Here is an 18,481-nt window from a genome sequence, read left to right on the forward strand (position 1 = left end):
TAAGGAAAAAATCTAATTTTGAACAAATAGAATGGATGACCATAACAATCTTCTTCAATACAATGAGTTTTTCTAGGTAAAAAGGTATAAAGAACAGTTGAATATGAAAAGTTAATCATGTTTAGTTCAAGCCAGCTGTTTATTAATACTGTACATTTCTTGATTCCATTTACCGCATAGTTAATCAACATTAATATGGGATAACTGCTGTCACCATATGACATCATTATCGTACGAAACATTAACTTAAAATGGTTCTTTTTTTATTATAGTTTCTTTTATTATAAAATAAAATGCCAATTAAACAACCGATTATATGTTTCCTTTGCTTTTCATGGACATTATAAATTAGCACTTTATAATTAACAGTTTTATTCAGAGATTTTATTATTTAATTCAAAAATTAATTCATTTACCTTAACTTTTTGGTTAATATGTTCAAACAAGATGAACACATGAAGGATTTAAACAGCGGTTGTAATCGGTTTATCTGAGCGATCTAATTTCATACAGTAGCGATAAAGTAATATAAATTCATTCTTGAACAAAACTAATCCTGACTGAAAAAATGATAAAAAATTAATGTTCTACAGAAAATATTTCATTTTAATTTTCTCTTATATTGGACTGACACGATACAATAAATAAAAATATCATAGGTTTACGACAACTACACATATAAATTAAAATTTAATAGGTATTTTTTAAAATAATTATAAAAAACCAATTGTTTATCAGTCAGAGGAAAAAATGAGAACAGAAACTAATATAGACCAAATCCAAGCAGATGGACTTGTGAGTTACAATTTCACAAAAAAATGATTTGTGATATTACTTCCTCGATTAAAATATTCTTTGAGATTTAAAAAATGTATAAACAAGAAGGATTATTTATTACGTAGTATAACAAGTGGTCGGTGTTATTTAAGCCTGTATGCTGGCAGCAAACAACTGTAGTCATCTTTTCACCACAGCACAAGCAGTGAATAACACTGTCTCCCCCCCCCCCCAGTCATATATTATGTAAGGGAAAATTTCATACAAAATAAAACTATCTCTATGAAAATCTGAACATTATATATATTTTAATATAAACACATTCACAAGACAATATAAGATTGAGAGGGGGATTTTCATACGATACTTATAGGTTGTATACTGTATATCAAATGCAATGTATTTTTTATTTCATTACAAAATGGAAGGTTTCAAAAATTGACATACATAATAATTATAATAATAATAATAATAACTATACCAAGCAATATTATACATAGTTTTCTTATTAAATATAATTTTTTTACTAATATAAAAAAAAAATTGTTGGCAATCAATTACAAAAAGCTTATGATCATTAATTTATTGTTATATTGATCATAACATATGGCTTTTTAATAGCCATTACATCAGCAAATAACAAACCTAAGCTGCCAAACTCAATTACTGTCAAAAATGTTTTACTCTAAATAATTTAAAACCAACGTTAATCATCAATACTAATGCCGATTTTATCCCCACTCAATCACTTTTTTTTTTAATAATAATTATTAAATACAACAGAGATCTTATAATAAAATTATTTAATTTCTAGCATTTTACAGCAACTTTTATATACTTAATAATTAAATATATCAAGTAATAATAATAATAGCATAATGTAAATAATAATTATAATAAAAACTGTTCTTCTTTACAGCCGATTTCATCGTTTTATCTATTTCTTTTTCATGCTTGTTCTTCCTTTACATTATCCATATTCTTTTGCTATAATATACACTCAGCTATATCCCTTTTCTGCTTTACTACATTCGATATTTATCGATATCATTTCACATTCACTATAAAACATTGTAACAAACCCTGCGATAGTCTATAAAATTCATAATTATAAGAGTAATTTTAAATATACAAAATGTATTCAATAAATCACAAAACCTCCATAAATAGTGCAGCATTTACTTAATACTGTATTATTTTTTTGGCAAGTGGTGCCTACCATCGGTAGATTTTACTGCATATTACATTATCTTGTCTTGGAGGTCAATTTAACCCTTTAACTAGATTCAAAGCTATATCTGTAATATTGTAAATTTCATTTTTATAAATAGGACATAAGCAGAAAGATTTTTTTTGCAATACTACAGTAAATTAAATATATAAATAGTAACAGGTTATAATGAAATCTTGAATGAAGTTTATACATTTTAATGTGTCTGTAAATAAATTTACAAACTTTCAAGGACCGCCGAGTCAACTTATAATGTTATAATGACTCACTATCTGAGACTGTAACAGTTACCAATTAATACCACCAATGTTGATGGAAATATATAAAATTATTAATTTTAATCATTATAGTATTGCTACCTGAAATATTTGAAAAGTGATAAAAAAACATTCAATTTAATAAAAGAAAGTCATGTCACTACTAACTTAAAATTCCCAGATCATGTAAAGATAAAAAGCTTCATGCATTATATCGACTGGAATGAAATCTGCGATTCATATTTATGCTGTGCAAATAAAACTGACATTAATACTTATAATGGTGTATAAACCAGATAAATAAATTACAGACACTTTGAATACAGTTAATTAACCGCTGAAAAATAAAATGATCGACCATAAACTGTTACACTGATATACTGCTGTCAACCCATAAACAAAATATGTATAGCTTTGAACACATCTTGTATAAAACATGTATGCATGTATACATATATATAAAATTCTAAATTCTACAGAAAAAAAATATTTCTGAAAGAGAAAACGGCCCCGCCCTAAAAAAGCCCCCAAATGAAAAAGAAGCATCACAATTTTAATATTCATATAGATTTCAATATGTATTTGTAAATATATATTTCGAATGTGATGATTAGGCTTGATTGTTTTTACCTATATATGTATATTTACTTAATTATTTATTGATAAATAAAATTAATAATAATAATAATATTAAATGTTTAATAATTATAATAACTACATACAAGTTTACATTTGTTTTTTATTCATTTTATATTTTATTTTTTTTTTATTTCATACAATATTGTAATAAATTGTTCACTACCAGTCTTGCAATTTACAAAATAATAATGATACAAATAGTAAGCGAGTAATTAATCAATTTGAATGATTTAAAATTTATTTTACACAGAAATTTATAACAAAAACAAAAAAAAAATTATTAACCGCAACAAAATTTCCGATTAAATACAATATGCATATCACAATACTTAAAAAAAATAATTAAATTTTTATTATTAATATAAAATAATTTATAAAATGAAAAACAACAAACATATAAAATACTATAGTTTTTATTTATTTAATAAATTAAAATATTAATAACATAGTTTATTTTATATAAAAACATACAGAATAATTTAATATTTTCATCAAAATGTTTATATAGTTATAAAAAGTATAAACAGATATTAGGAAAAAATGTGCGTAAAAATGTGGCCTGGATCTTAAGGATAAATATTACAAACCAGCTATTTGGTCCACTGCCATTCACTTCTTTTTTCCCACTGTATTCATTTATATAATCCATTTAACTAAATTATTATACATGAATTAATATGAAATTATAAAAAAAAATTTAACAAATTTTTAGGCCTGGTAGTATATATTAAATATAAATATAAAAAATTATATATAAATTCGGTAGGTGTAGCCGGTAATAGAAAAAAGCCTAGGGCAGTGTGTTAAAAATTGTTCCCAAGGCACAACACTATTTTCATGTATTTAATGGTACTATAAAAAATTCACTAAAAAGTAGTCTGGATTTTATTTTTATTATTTTTTTTTTACTAATATAAAAAAACTTAATAATAATAATAATATATAAACATTTTTAAAAACACCACTTCATGTATAATTTTGAATATAAAAAGTTTTTTTTTCATCAACATCAACTCAACCATTCACACTTTTTTAAATTTAATTTATAATAGTAGCATATTTATTATTTTTTAAAATTTGCAACAATCTAATATTAAATTTATATAATAATAATAATATACGAACAGATAATAATAATAATAATCTACACCATTTCTGGGTATTTTCACTTTTCTTTGTTTTAATTGAGACCAAAAAAAAAAATAATACAATATATTAACACAATTATAATGATAGGCCTCAGAGTCTTTTTTTTTCAGTTGTTATCCAGTTCTTCGAAGTTATTTTCTTCAATAGCCTTTCGTATTAATAATAATTATTATCATAGTAATAAATAATACAAGCTTTTATTCTGCATGTAAATCTGTGTGAGTTGCAGTATTTACAACCGCTTCAGAGACCTGCAATAAATAATTAACAGAATTATAAATTTTTCGTTCAGAAAATAAAAATAATGACAAATTATGATCCGATAAATAGGAAACATTGAACAGGATTTTAGAAGAAATAGGGATACATAATAAAACTAGACGAGTAATCAAAGAGACTCTTATAGATTAAAGTGACTCTTAATCAGATTTGTCTCATAGAGGTAAGGAGAGTTTTACAGTTAAGTTTAGAGGTAATATTTCAAAACCATTTAAAATTGACAGGAGTCAGACAAGGAGATGGAATTTCACTGGTACTAATTACTATATAGTATTGGAGAAAGTAATCAGAGGACGATGAAAAAGATTACAAAGAATAGGAATTAATTGAGTAATGTTAGGAAGATCAGGAATAGAAGCAAATTGTCTAGCTAACAAGGATGATACTGCAATCTAGTAGAACACAAAGAGCAATAAAAATACAAGTAGAAATATTACAGGAATTAGCTGGTTAAGTCAGATTATAGATTTCTCTTGAAAAGACAGTATTTATAATTAAAGATACAAAAGACAGGCCATATACAAGGCATATTCATAAAGTAAGGGACGTTTGGTAATTTAAAAAATTAACTCGTGAGAAAAGGTTTTTACTTACAGTTTTAGTTTACTACATATCTACTTCACTTTTCCACATAATTGTCATTCAGTTTCAAGTACTTTTTGTAATGCTGCACAAGTATCTTTAACCACTCTGCATAGAAGTTTACCACCTGGAAATTGAACCAGTTGACAACGGCAGTCTTGAGTTCCTCGTCGTTTTCAAACCATTATCCACCAAGCCACTTTTTCAAATACAAGAAGAGGAAGTAGTTGTGCTAGGTGCAAAGTCAGGACTATATGGAGGGTGGTGAAAAAGTTCCGAATGAAAATCTTGAATCTTCTTCTTGGTAAAGGGAGCGGTGTGAGGACGCACATTGTCATGAAGGAGGAGTACACCGAACAACAGCTTCCCACATCGTCGATTTTGAAATGCACGTCTCAGTTTGGTGAGCATTTCACAGTACACGTCAGCTGTAATTAATTGTTGATCCACATTCCATGAAATCAACCAAAATGACGCTCTTTTCATCCCAAAAAATGGTAGCCATCATTTTTTGACTCGTGTAGGGAAATTGCTTAAACTTTTTAGTTTTTGGAAAACTTGAATGACACCACTACATTGACTGTTGTTTCATTCTGTATTGGTATAGGATATCCATGTCTCATCACCAGTAAAAATGTGGGAAAACATATCATCTCCACCTTGTCAAAGCGGTCCAAAAATGCTCGTCCACTGCACATTCTCTACTCTTTGTGTTGGTTGGTGAGCATTTTCGGTACCCACCTTGCACACAATTAGTGATATCCAAGGTTTTCTGCGACAATTTTGTAGACAGTGATGTGTCCAACATGCGGAAATTCATCAGCCAGAGCACTAATCATCAATCACCAATCACATCGCCATTTTCGGTTCACTTGTTCCAACGATTTCATCAGTCTGTATACTGGGCTTGCCACTCTGCCCTTCATCATGCACATTTTTGCGGCAAAAAGTGGCCGTTTTTAAAGTCAACACCATTGTGTTGACTTTTTGCATTCTTTTGTATGAATGAATATAATCTAACAATGCCATAGAAGTGGGAAAATGTTGTCATCTATTACTGAACAAAGAATTAAATCGGGACCAGGGTTCACAACTCATTTTTGATGAACAGTGTGCCTACATCAAAATGGTTGATATTCAAAATTTACCTGGTTAATAAATTCACCATACAAAGTTAATAACAGTCATTAAAATTACAACAATTATGATGATCATTCGAATATAAACCATAGTTTGTTTACATAGCTTTATTGATATTAGATAAAATTAAAGATAAATTACCTTATTTATCTGCATGATTTTATTCAATAGAAATACATTCTCTCTACCAAACGGGTAGCTTCCTATTCCCTTCATCAAAAAAGAAGATTGCTGCCTCGATAAAAAATTGCACACAAGAAGCTCAACTGTGGCATCACCTTCAAATCTTTCCTTCCTAGAGCTTCTTTCAGCAAACCAAACATGTTTAAATCACATGGTGACAAGTTGGAACTGTATAGTGGGTGTTCAAGAGGGCCCAACGTATTTTAGTGAGTTTTCACAATTCTGAGCTGCTGTATATGGCCGTGCATTGCTATGGAGGAGAATGTCGTGAATGAGTTGCTGGCATCGTTTGTTGCGATAAACATCACCCAACAAGTGGAAGTAGTATGCAGCATTTACCGCCCATTAGTGCAGGAAATCAATCAACAACACACTTTTTGGGTCCCAATGTATAGTTGCCAGAACTTTACCAGCTGACAAGAATTTTTTGGTCTTGTTAGGTGTTCCCTGCCCACTTTTCCCACTATGTAGTATTTCTCTCTTGTTTTCTGGGGTATAGTAGGGAGCCACATTTTGTTGCAGGTCATAATACAGTCCAAAAATGCCTCTCCTTCTTTCTCAAAGCAATTTAGAGGCTTCTGGCAGATGTCTATCTGGACATTATTCTGTGCCTCAGTGAGAAGACATGAACTCACCTCGCCGATACTTTGCTATATCCAAGAGTATCTGATAACATTGGAGCACATTCCCAAGACTTATATCCACCTCTGATGCAATTTCAGTGACAGTTATGCAACAGTCACCTTCTACACGGTCATAAGAGGCCGAATGTTGTCATCATTGGTCTGCAGACAACATTCGTGACTTTTATTCTACTGAATCACAGGTTTGAATTTTTTTGGCCTAATCAAACACTAGAATTTTTGACAGGATAGTATCTACAAACTGTGCCTGGAGTCAAGTAAAAATTTCAGAGGATTTGACACCTTCATTGGTGAGAAATCAGATTATAATTTGTTGCACAACAGACAAAGCAGGAGGTACTGCTCAGTCATTCTGTTACTTGACGTAGGAATGTGACCTACAGACATGGCTGACCATTTACTCCCCTCCACAAATATCTACCTGCAGAACAACCCCACCATGTTCACTGCTCTTCCTCAGTCCACACAGAAAAATTCCCTTTATATTTGAATAACCTTCATAGTTCTTAGTCCTACAAAGCCAAAAATGTTGCATGCTGTAAAAATATTTTTTCTACAGTCACATATGTTATCTTTCTAAAACATTTTGATGTAGTTAATGATGAACAAGAAGAGATTCCACCAGGACTCTATGGTGATTGATTATCAGAGCTGCTGGAACTCAGAAATAGAAGATGACTCACTGATTGCTGATTTGTAAAAAAAAACTTGATTCCACATAAAAGGAAGAAATAAGAATATGATATTGCATCTTGTGTATGTATCATTATTTTATTTTTATCTGACATATGCTTATGTAGCTGAATAACATGTATTTAATGATATTTAGAAAGGCTTTTTAATAAAGTAAATGTTCAGATTATTATTTTTTGTCATATTTTGTTATATTGCTCATAACAAAAAAATTATTACAGCTTTTTTGCAAATATTTTAAAATAGAAGTACATAATTTCATTAATACCACTCAATTTTTTTTTATAGACCAGTTAATCAAGACAAAACTGAAGAAATAACAAAAAAAAAAATACAAATTGGATCTAATGTCTAATTAACAATGTGGAAACTATTTCTAAGATAAAGGTCCTGGGTGGCTCTAAAAAGGTGTTAAAATGTAAATTTGTAAAATCTCCAAGTTATGAAGCAAATGTTAAGTAAACCTACAGTAGTCAATAGACACTATAAGTCTTGGTAAGTCATCAGACATAACAACCATAAAATCTAAAAAAAATATAAGTTAGTTGTGATACTCAACTGTACTCACTTCATTTACATCACTATGATCAATAGGCAATGATTTAACCTCAACCTTATCAACAATATCATCAATAATCTACAACAAAGAAAAACAAGAAAAAATATATATAAGATTAAAACCATTTTTCAAATACAACTGTATTAGAAAGGTTTATTACATAGGTCTTACTTACATATAACAGACTCCTGATAATCAAAATCAGATTACCAGGAGACTAATCTTATGATTCAGAAAGGAAAGTAGAAACAGTGTGTACCAATTCATTATTAATTTTGCCTGTGTTTTTCTTATTATTCATTTTACTTGTAATTTAAATACAATAACTATTAAAAAGATTCCAGCTCATCATATTTTTATGTTGCTGCAACATTAACTGCCACCCTCTACCAAAATTTAATATTTTCACTACATCACAGTCGGCAACTCTACAAGTTAGTGGTGAGGTGCTGGAATGTTGCCTTTATCTGTATTTACACTTGGTAAAGAGATAGCCTTTGTTCAATAACATCATTAGGTTTTTAAGTGGATTTTCACAAAATGTTAAATTTTCACTGTAGATCTTGTAAAGATTCATTATATAAATTTTGTTATGTTTGTTATATTGTATTAAAGTCATAAGGTAAATAAATAATTTTTTTTTTGTATTTTGGTTGTAAAATCGAGAGTGAATTTAAAAAATACTTCAGTGGATGAAAGGCAACAGAAAATTTGAATGATGGCTAACTAATTTTGTCAGAAGTTATTTTAATAATGAAGGATATATATATATATAATATAATAATAATAATAATAAAAAAAATACCAAATGTGCCAGACTGATTCTTCATGAAGGCTTATAGGTATAGATTCCACCACTGAAGGATTATATTAATATTTCAGAGCTTAGTGACAATGAAAATGAAAATCTTTATGAGAAAAATCATGATACTACTTATAGTTCTCAGATATCAAAACAAACTAAATGATCCAGTGCGTGCCTCAAGGCTAAACAAAATACCAGGAAGAACTTCTTGAGTCTAGATTATTGCAAGAGTGCAATCTGTAGGTTGATGGAATAAGCATTACATCCTCAGAAAAAGAAAAGCCACTTTTCAGCGTTGTATAAAATGGGGAGTTCTTTTCGTTATGTTTCGATATGGTAGATGAATTACTATGGATTAATGATTGAACTAGAAACTGACCATAAACCTACAAAATGGTGCATTTTTCTAAATAAAATAAATCATATTTATAACATTTTTCTAAATAGAGCATAAAAGCAATTTTATTCCACAGTGGAAATAAAAAGCCATCAACGCCAGTCCCTTACTCAATTTTAATGAAACGTTTGACAAAAAAGTCGTCATCCTGAAAAGGTTGCAATTTAGCACAATTTAACTGATAAATATTGTTTTTTTATATTAGTAGAATTAGCCATAAAATGGTTAAACCTCTGCAACACAGAACTAGCCAAAAAGAACTTATATAAAAAATACATATAAGACATTTTTAAAAGAAGTTCTTTTTGGCTAGTTCTGTGTTGCAGAGGTTTAACCATTTTATGGCTAATTCTACTAATATAAAAAAACAATATTTATCAGTTAAATTGTGCTAAATTGCAACCTTTTCAGGATGCAACCTTTTAGGATAACTATATATTCTTTTTTTTGTTATGTATATATTATATTACATGAATATTTGATCGGTTTCTACTATACATCACTTATATATACATGTATATGGTAGGTAAGATGTTAAATTAAGAAATATAAGAAGTTCAAGGCACAAGAAATTCATTGACAGCATATCTTATGATAACTGTTATGTGTACAAACCATTATTTATAACTTGAATTACAAATAAACAAACATTCAAAATTTGAACAAACAGCAATACAAAATTTATTACTAGACATATCGTATAATTTGATCACCTTTACTATTTTACAGCCTTTCTTATTTTTTTCTATATATAGTAACTTTAATATGCAAGGTAAAAATAAATACGTAAAATTAACATTTTAATACTAAAACATAAAAAATAGGTTAATTTTAAATAAAATGTAATTTTTGTATAAGATTTGTAATTTAAATATGAGAGGTACAAATTCTTTTCTAGAATCGCCTGTTATTCCATTACTTTTTTTTGGTTAGTCTCCATTCCTTTCTGTTCTATGGGTATCTTTTAATCCTGATCCTACTTAAGTTACAATCTTCTTAGTTATCAATTTTATACATTATTAGCTTTGCCTTTCACTATAGTTTTTACCTTACACACTCCCTATTATCAAATCAACTAAATCTGAATATTTAAATTTACTTCACCTACTTCGTATAAGAGAGTCATATGCTTTTAAAAATAACAGAACAATCTTGAAAAAATAAACTTTAAACAAGCGCTTATTTTTAAACTCCCTATTTTGCTTCCTATTGAAAAAGTTTTACACTGTTAAAGAGTGCTTTGCATAAGAGTATGTAACTATAAAATGTTAACTTTTTATGATATAAGTGTACTTGTTTTTGCATAAACAATGAATTAGAAAGACTAAGAATCCTCAATAAAAGCGACTTTTAATTATTAAAAAAAAAACTATATTTAAAAAACTATTAAATTTTCTCACCTTATGTGCACTATCATCATTTGCTATTCCATTCACCATTGGTACTGGTGGTGGTTCTGGTACTGCGGAGAATTTCAGCTCTGAAGTCTCATTAATAATAGTATCAACTGGAGAAGTTACTGCATTATCTTCTACATTGAGTTCAGCCATACTTTCTCCACCACCTCCAGCAACCTCCTTTAATTAATTTTAAAAAAAAAATAATAAAGACAATAAAATACAGTAACACCATTTGTTTGGTTCCTATTCATACAAATATCTGAATTATTTGGGCTGATCAGTACTGGGATTTTTAAAAACACAAACAGGGATTGCTGCTAATCTCTCAGTCTTCACAGAAAACAACCAACATCAGAAGTACAGTGGCAGGCCACATAATAATAAGTTAGCATTTTCATGTTACTCAATGATTAAAAAGGCATTCAATTGAGAAAAAAAAAGAACCATAGTTTTAAGACTTTTAATTGAGTAAAAAAAAACAATCTGCTGCTTATAAATCTTCTATAGTAATAATTTTTTAAAGAAGTGAAATAAAAATATATAACAATATATAAGTACAAATAAACAAACAAAAAGAAAATTTTATAAGTTTAATGCGAACAATGTGGCTGATCAGCGGCATTCACCAAACACTGAATGTCAACAATCTCCATCTCAATAGTTCTTACTTCTCCAAAGGGAAAGCAGAGAAGAATTGTGAGGTGACTTTTGCTACATTTTTGATGAATTTCATTATGGAGAATACCACAATTGTAGTGCTATCGAACATTGAATTAACTTTCTACCCAAATTTCACAATTTGGAAATTGCTCCTTTGACAGCAGCTTAAAAATTTTGATTCTGTTTCTTGTCTGGTTTGTAGGGACGTATCACCTTGTAGATCACATAATTCTAACTGAACGTGAGTTTCTTATTCCTATATATCAGCAGCAAGAAGATTACTGAATAACTTGACACTTCTTTTTAGTATTTCAAATTTTTGAAATCTTTCGTTAATGTCTACAATAATTTCTTCTATATTTACATTAAAATCTGATAAATCATGAATTTCATCATTTTTAAACTCTTCTGCAGTTGGCAACAGCTTGAAAAATGTGTCAAGACATTTTCCGCAAAGAAAATTTGAAAATCCTTAAATTTGTTTAACGTCCCATTAAAACTGATATCACCTGTTTTTTTTCCTTGGAGATATAGGTTCAGTTTGAAGAGATGAAAACTGATGTCTGTTAGTAAGGCCGGTTGTTTAAGAAAATCTGTTCTTCTATTTGGATCATGTCAGATGAAACAAATTCTGCGAGGATGATGGAATTTCTTTTCTTATTTCAAAGAATCACTCCAGACACTTTCCTGTACCATACATGGTTATATAGAAGCAACCTCCACTTGCTCCAAATCCAAAAACTGTCTTAACTCTCTATGCAAAAGAACTCTAATTCCAACCTCTATTATGTTAATTACAAGTTTAAAAACTTACAAAAACTATTTTGTTTCACTTTTTTCCCTCATAAGATTCCTTGGTGGATAATACAATGAATTGTCGGACAAGTCACATTATTATTTTCTCTATGCAACCCAAACTGCCCAGATTTCTCTCCTACCCGCTGGTGCACCAGCAGTTATGATTGCAGAACAATTATTAAACACACCTATTTTGTCAACTGTGTTTCTTAAGGTGTCAGATAATATTTCCTTTCATGGTGCCATGAAGAGCACATATTTCAAATAATTCCTTCTTTGTAGAAAAATCCTCTTGCATAACACAAATAAATATCAATAACTGACACACACCTGTTAAATCAGAGCTTTCATCAAGACAAAACAAGGAGCAGGAGCTTTTTTCAGTAAAACTTATGAATAACTTTTCTAATTGTTCTTCTATATCAATAGCTCTTCTTGTTGCAGTTTGGTTGAAAAGCAGCACCAATTCAAATATCTCAGCCATCTTAGCACCTCTGAAAACCTTTGCCATTTCAAAAGCAAAATTTTTTTATTATAATGTCATTAGAAAATGGTTTCTTTGGTTTAGCAAGTAGAAGATGGTATAAGAATCATGCAAAGCATAAGACTGGGTTTGGGATACTTTATGAAATAAACCAATTTGTTTCTTCCTTAAATTAACTATTGCAGCTTTTCAAAGTTTCCTTATATACTTCTAAAAGTGTACGTATGCCACACTACTTACTGTAACTTCCCATTATTATACGCAATTAAATATTTATTTTCCCAAGGTTCCTGGTATGGTCTATTTTTACTCTCAATTTTATGTTTTCTAAAAATTTCACTAATTATTTATTCTTGGCTATTAAAAACTGAACAATAATAGATAGTAGATAATAATTCTCACATACAACTACGTAATCTATATTTTGATAAGTTCACTTTGTATATAGGTTATGTATCAGTCTATCATTAATAATTAAATTATTAGTAATGTTTATTAAGTTTTAATTCTAATTTTACATCAGGTTATGTACAGATGCCCATGTGAATCTCTGCAGGATAAATATATGTAACTTTTTATGTAAGTTTATTATCTTTTATATATTTATGACCAGATTCAATAAATAAATTGATATCAATGTCTTTCACCTTATCAATGGTACTGCATGTGCTCATTATTTTGTCTTTCTTTCTTTATTTTTCCTGTTTAGCCTCCGGTAATTACCTTTCAGATAATACTTCAGAGAATGAATGAGGATGATATGTATGAGTATAAATGAAGTGTAGTCTTGTACAGTCTCAGTTCAACCATTCCTGAGATGTGTGGTTAATTGAAACCAAACTGCCAAAGAACACCGGTATCCACGATCTAGTATTCAGATCCATGTAAAAATAACTGACTTTACTAGGACTTGAACGCTGGAACTCTCGACTTCCAAATAAGTCGATTTGGGAAGACGTGTTCACCACTAGATCAAACCGGTGGGTTTCATTAATTTGTCTATTTAACAATATCACCACTATCTTGCTTAAATGAAATTTATCAAACTTTTTACAATTTATTATTAGGTTATTGTTAATGGAATAACAAAATTATAAACATGTAAGTAATAAATTTTAACAAAAAATTAAAACAAGTATTGTTTTCATTCAATTTTTTTACAATTGGTTAAAAATTCTTTAAACTATTTACAAATAAAAACTTGTATGAATCTTATATTTTAGTATTTTTAAATGAAAATTCAATGTACGGTTATCATAACTTTATATGTTAATAGTCATTAGTTACACCCTATGATAACTAGAAACAGCACCATGAAGATAATTATAACAACAGCAAGGAACATCTTCAACGTTGGCCCTTCATGAAATGGGGGCGATTTGTAGGTTGAATTTTGGTAGCTGAGGTGAGTGGAGATCAACCTTAACAGGTTGCCATATGCTCTGTGAATTTGTGGGTAAGTTCAAAAGCACTTGCAAGTTTGTACACCAGAATCAACATTCAACAACTGGAGTCATCAGTATGACCAGGAAAGTACGCTGCGGTAAACTAACTTATGAGCTCTTACGACTTTAGTATATTTTTTTTAGGAGTGTGGTAGGAACACTCTTCATGTGACAGAATGCAGCAATGGAAACCCATAATCAGACACATATTGACAATATAACATTAAAAATTATTTGAAAATTTTTATCTGGACTTTCATTCATCCAGATTGTTGACGATAATCCACATAGCCTGGATGAAAGGGTTATAATGTTAAAAAAAAATTAATTTTGTAGATGATGTACATTTTACAGATACACAAATCACAAGGTCAAGCATATACTCTATATACATTACAACCTTGTTTGTACAAACAGAATTAATACCATTTATGATAAACAGCAGTTAATAAAGAAAAGTAGCACTTTTTATGAGGTAGCAGTAAATGCAAAATCTAGGAAAAAGATGTTTAAAAGCTTTTTCTTGTAAAAATATTCCAAAAACAGTTAAAGAGATCTTATGCCTTAAAAACTAGAATGCTATAATCAACAGCAAAATGAGATCAGGAAAAAGTACTGAATTGCAACCTACATTTTAGATTTATACCTTATATTTATATGCTCGCTTATAAAAAGAATAAATAAAATAATAATGAAACAAGACAAAGAAGGAAAATGTATGGTCTCATGACAGGATTTCTTCAGATTAGAAATGATTTTAGGAGGCTTCACGTTTCATCAAGAATACTATCTACTTAGGTTTCTTTTTTTAGAAAAGAGAAATATCACATTAATGAATTATCAAGATTGACTTATCTGAATCACTAAAGTCAAAGCATCTGACATTTGAGTTACAAAAGAACAAAAACAAACACTGGAGTAACCTGCAGTAAAGTTAAACCATTGAAAATCACATTTTGTACAATTTTACTTACAAAATTCTTATTTTAATTTTTTTTTTACGCTTCTATTCTTGTTTCAATCATTAAAAGACATAAGACACCAAATTATTTTATTAACATTGAAAAAAATAAAATCAATAACTACTGGAACTAAAACAACCATGAATTAAACACAAAAATGATCACTTTGTTACTAAACAAAGAAAGAAGAAAAAAGTACATGTAAGAAAATGTTTGATTAAGAATGTCAGCAAAACACAAGAATGCACTAGAATTTAAAACACAAAATTTAATGCAATTGAAAACACAAGAATTTAATGCACTATATCAGTGATTCTTATCCTTTTTAGCTCAGAGACCCCCAAAATGTAAAAAAAAAGTATAATGAATATTTTGCGACTCCTCCAACTCCTACCCAGTGAAACCTAGTTAAAACTATTTAGCTGTGTTGATGTGTCAAACATGAGTGTATGAAGTATAGAAACATGGGCAATTAACAGGTTCCAATTTGATATGTACAAACTTCTTGTAAACTGATCTGCTTCTATAATATTCACTATGAGTGTCAAATTCAAAAATGCATATGATATGTTTGAACATATCGTGATCTCAGCAGTAAGAAGAAGTCCAAGGAATTGCAGAATATCAGTTTGGTTTTGAATGCAAAGCGTCCGTCTTTTATGTTTTTTAAAGCATAGTTTCATTGAAAATAATAATGGAGGTTTCGCTTTTTTAGTTTGTGGTAAAATGATACGTGTTTTTTTTCAATTAGATTCATATGCAAAATGGATAAATATGTAAAAAAAACGAGAGCCATCTACATCCAGTGAATCGACTGGTTAAAAGGCAGGATTGTACAATAACAGTTATCTAAATTATGGTTTTACCTCATTGGATGGAAAATCACAGCACCTTGTTTGCTTTAAAGTCCTATCTGATGAAAGCAAAGCCATCAAAATTAAGTCGACACTTGTAAACTAAACATCCAGATCAAAAGAGCAAACCCTTGGAATTTTTTTAAAGAAAGTTAGCATCTACTTGTAAAGTCATACTGATAAAAGTACACTAGAAGCACTAAGCACTAAGAATAGCTAAGACGTCAAAAATGCATAATTCAATAAAATCATAAAAACCTCATATTGCCTGCTGCAATTGATTTAGTAAGTGCTTTAATAGGCATGGAAGAAGCAAAAAAATAGATAAAAATTCCACTTTCTAAAGACAAAGTATCAAGGCAAATCAATGACATGGCTGCTAATGTTCACAATCAGATAATTCAGCAAATGAGTTCAAGTGAATTTTTTAGTATTCAATTTGATGAATCAACACATAGCAGAAAAACACATCTCAGTTCTTATGTTTTGTGAGATATGAATACAATACAGACAAATCAATCACGGACATGTCAATACCTGGTCACGCAACAGACAATGTTTTTTATATTTTTTATGAAGGTGCTAAAAACAATAACATAGATTAAACAAAATGTATTGCAGTATGTAGTGATGATTCAAGAGATAAACAGGAAAGAACAGTGGATTTATAAAAAAATTAAAAGATCGTTTTATACCAAGGGTAAAATGGCACCCTTGCTTCCTTCCCAGATCTTGCCATAAAAAATACGCTGGAGAATCTCAAATTTTTAATAAAACTGTAAAAAACAGTTAATTCTATTAAATGTCAACCATTATATAACAAGTTGTTTGCTAAATTATGCAATGAAACAGATGAAAAGAAAAAAATTTCTGCTTTTCCATACAGAAGTCAGATGGTTATAAAAGGGAAAGTGTTGAACTCGGTTATTGGAATTGCTTAAGTAATTAATAATATTTTTCCAGTATAAACAAACAAAATACTCAATATTTTTACAGAATAATGATATTTGTTGCTGTTGCCTTACTTAGCTGATGTATTTTTGCATTTAAATGACTTGAATGTGAATTTACAAGGATGTGGACAGACAAAGGTACCCCGAAGTACTTTAATTGTATTAGTTTTATTATATATGTACTTGAATCATATATATCACCTGTAGTAACACTTAGTACAACTTGTATGACTGTTTACAGTGAGGCATCCTATTCTCCTCTCGATTTCCCTTCTGCACAGCAGGGGTATTTTTCGATAGCCTTCTCATTTATTTTTTTTATATTGTAACTGACTAATTCTAAAGGTTAAATTCTAATATAGGATTAAATCCATACCGAACTTGGATGATTGCTAATGAACTATTTGAATAGAAAATTCACAAATACTTCTGTCAGCGACTAACAAACAGCATTAAAAGAGATTAAATCATAAAAGATACAGTTGTCCTGAGCTACTCCCATAGGGTGAGACATCTGCCTTTTGATGATCCTGGTAGCTACACCACCTCTTCCATTCCTAGTACTGATGGGGTTTACTGAAGATTGTCTTTAAGACCCTCTAAATCTTATTATATAACCTGCAATGCACCAGTGAAAATGCAAATACTGGATAAAAGGATCTTTAATGTATAAAAATTATATACATTAAAAAAACATTCTGCAACTGATGTTGATGTCAAAGTTCCAGGATCAGTCGAGTTAAAGTACTGAAAAAGTTTAACTATTGAACTTTAACCAACAAACAAGTCATTTTCTGTAACATTAAGCCCAAAAAAAAATTTGTCTGTGATTGTCAAGATAATTATCTAAATACTGAACATTTATTCAGCATTTAGGATATAAAATTATAACAAACTAATGAAATAAGTAAGACTTCCAAAACACATGGCATGATTGAGAAGCAGTACATTAAAAACAAACAATGCTAGTATCAAACATAGATTGATTTATGGATTAAGAAGAGATTCTTTAAAATATGGGTTTGCAGTGTAATGCTTAATCAAAGTAAAACATGAACAGGAAAGCCAGAAAAAAAATAACTGTTTATAAACTTTTTTTGATAATGAAATCTATAAGTAACAGAAACTTCTATGTAACAATGACAACTGCTACATGTAATATTTTAATATTTTAGAAACTAAATATTTTACTTTTATGAGACTAATATTTTTTTATTAATATGCAGCCTACCATAATGTAGCTACAGAAAATTTATATGTAAAACCATAGAATAAGTTAAGCTATTTGACAAAACTTTCAACTGCTCATAAAAAAAAATGCATGCAAGTAACATAATTTCCCAGCTGTCCCCTATTATGTAAGGTCGATAACAGATCATGTGTGTATTATTTTTATTTCTAATAATGGTAAATTTTTATTTAAAAAAATATAAACATCAGAAGGCAGGATGAACTAAAAAATGCAAATAATATAAGTCTGCTCGAGATGAATTTAGAAATCCATAATTAATGTGAGTTAGTAATTGGTTAAAAACTATAGAGAAAGACAAAAACTTAACGTATATATAATATACATTTGAGCAAAGTAGT

At 29.2% G+C, this 18,481-nt stretch overlaps 1 protein-coding gene across 4 annotated transcripts in view; it reads right to left on the reverse strand.

Annotated features, from left to right (window-relative positions):
* Positions 1-1,060: 1,060 nt before the first annotated feature.
* LOC142327038 (uncharacterized) overlaps positions 1,061-18,481 on the reverse strand; it is a 499,320-nt gene continuing 481,899 nt past the window's right edge. For 3 of the 4 annotated variants that reach the window (XM_075369805.1, XM_075369803.1, XM_075369804.1), the window contains 3 exons: positions 10,736-10,912; positions 8,134-8,211; positions 1,061-4,304 (listed from right to left, as the gene is read on the reverse strand). In XM_075369805.1, coding sequence (XP_075225920.1) covers positions 4,251-4,304; positions 8,134-8,211; positions 10,736-10,912 — 309 coding nt within the window. In that variant the 3' untranslated portion in view covers positions 1,061-4,250. The remainder of the gene's footprint in view (positions 4,305-8,133; positions 8,212-10,735; positions 10,913-18,481) is intronic. The other variant, XM_075369807.1, reaches the window with a different exon arrangement.

This window comes from Lycorma delicatula, chromosome 6 (genome assembly GCF_047948215.1).
Source record: "Lycorma delicatula isolate Av1 chromosome 6, ASM4794821v1, whole genome shotgun sequence".
In the NCBI taxonomy this organism is placed as follows: Eukaryota; Metazoa; Arthropoda; class Insecta; order Hemiptera; family Fulgoridae; genus Lycorma; species Lycorma delicatula.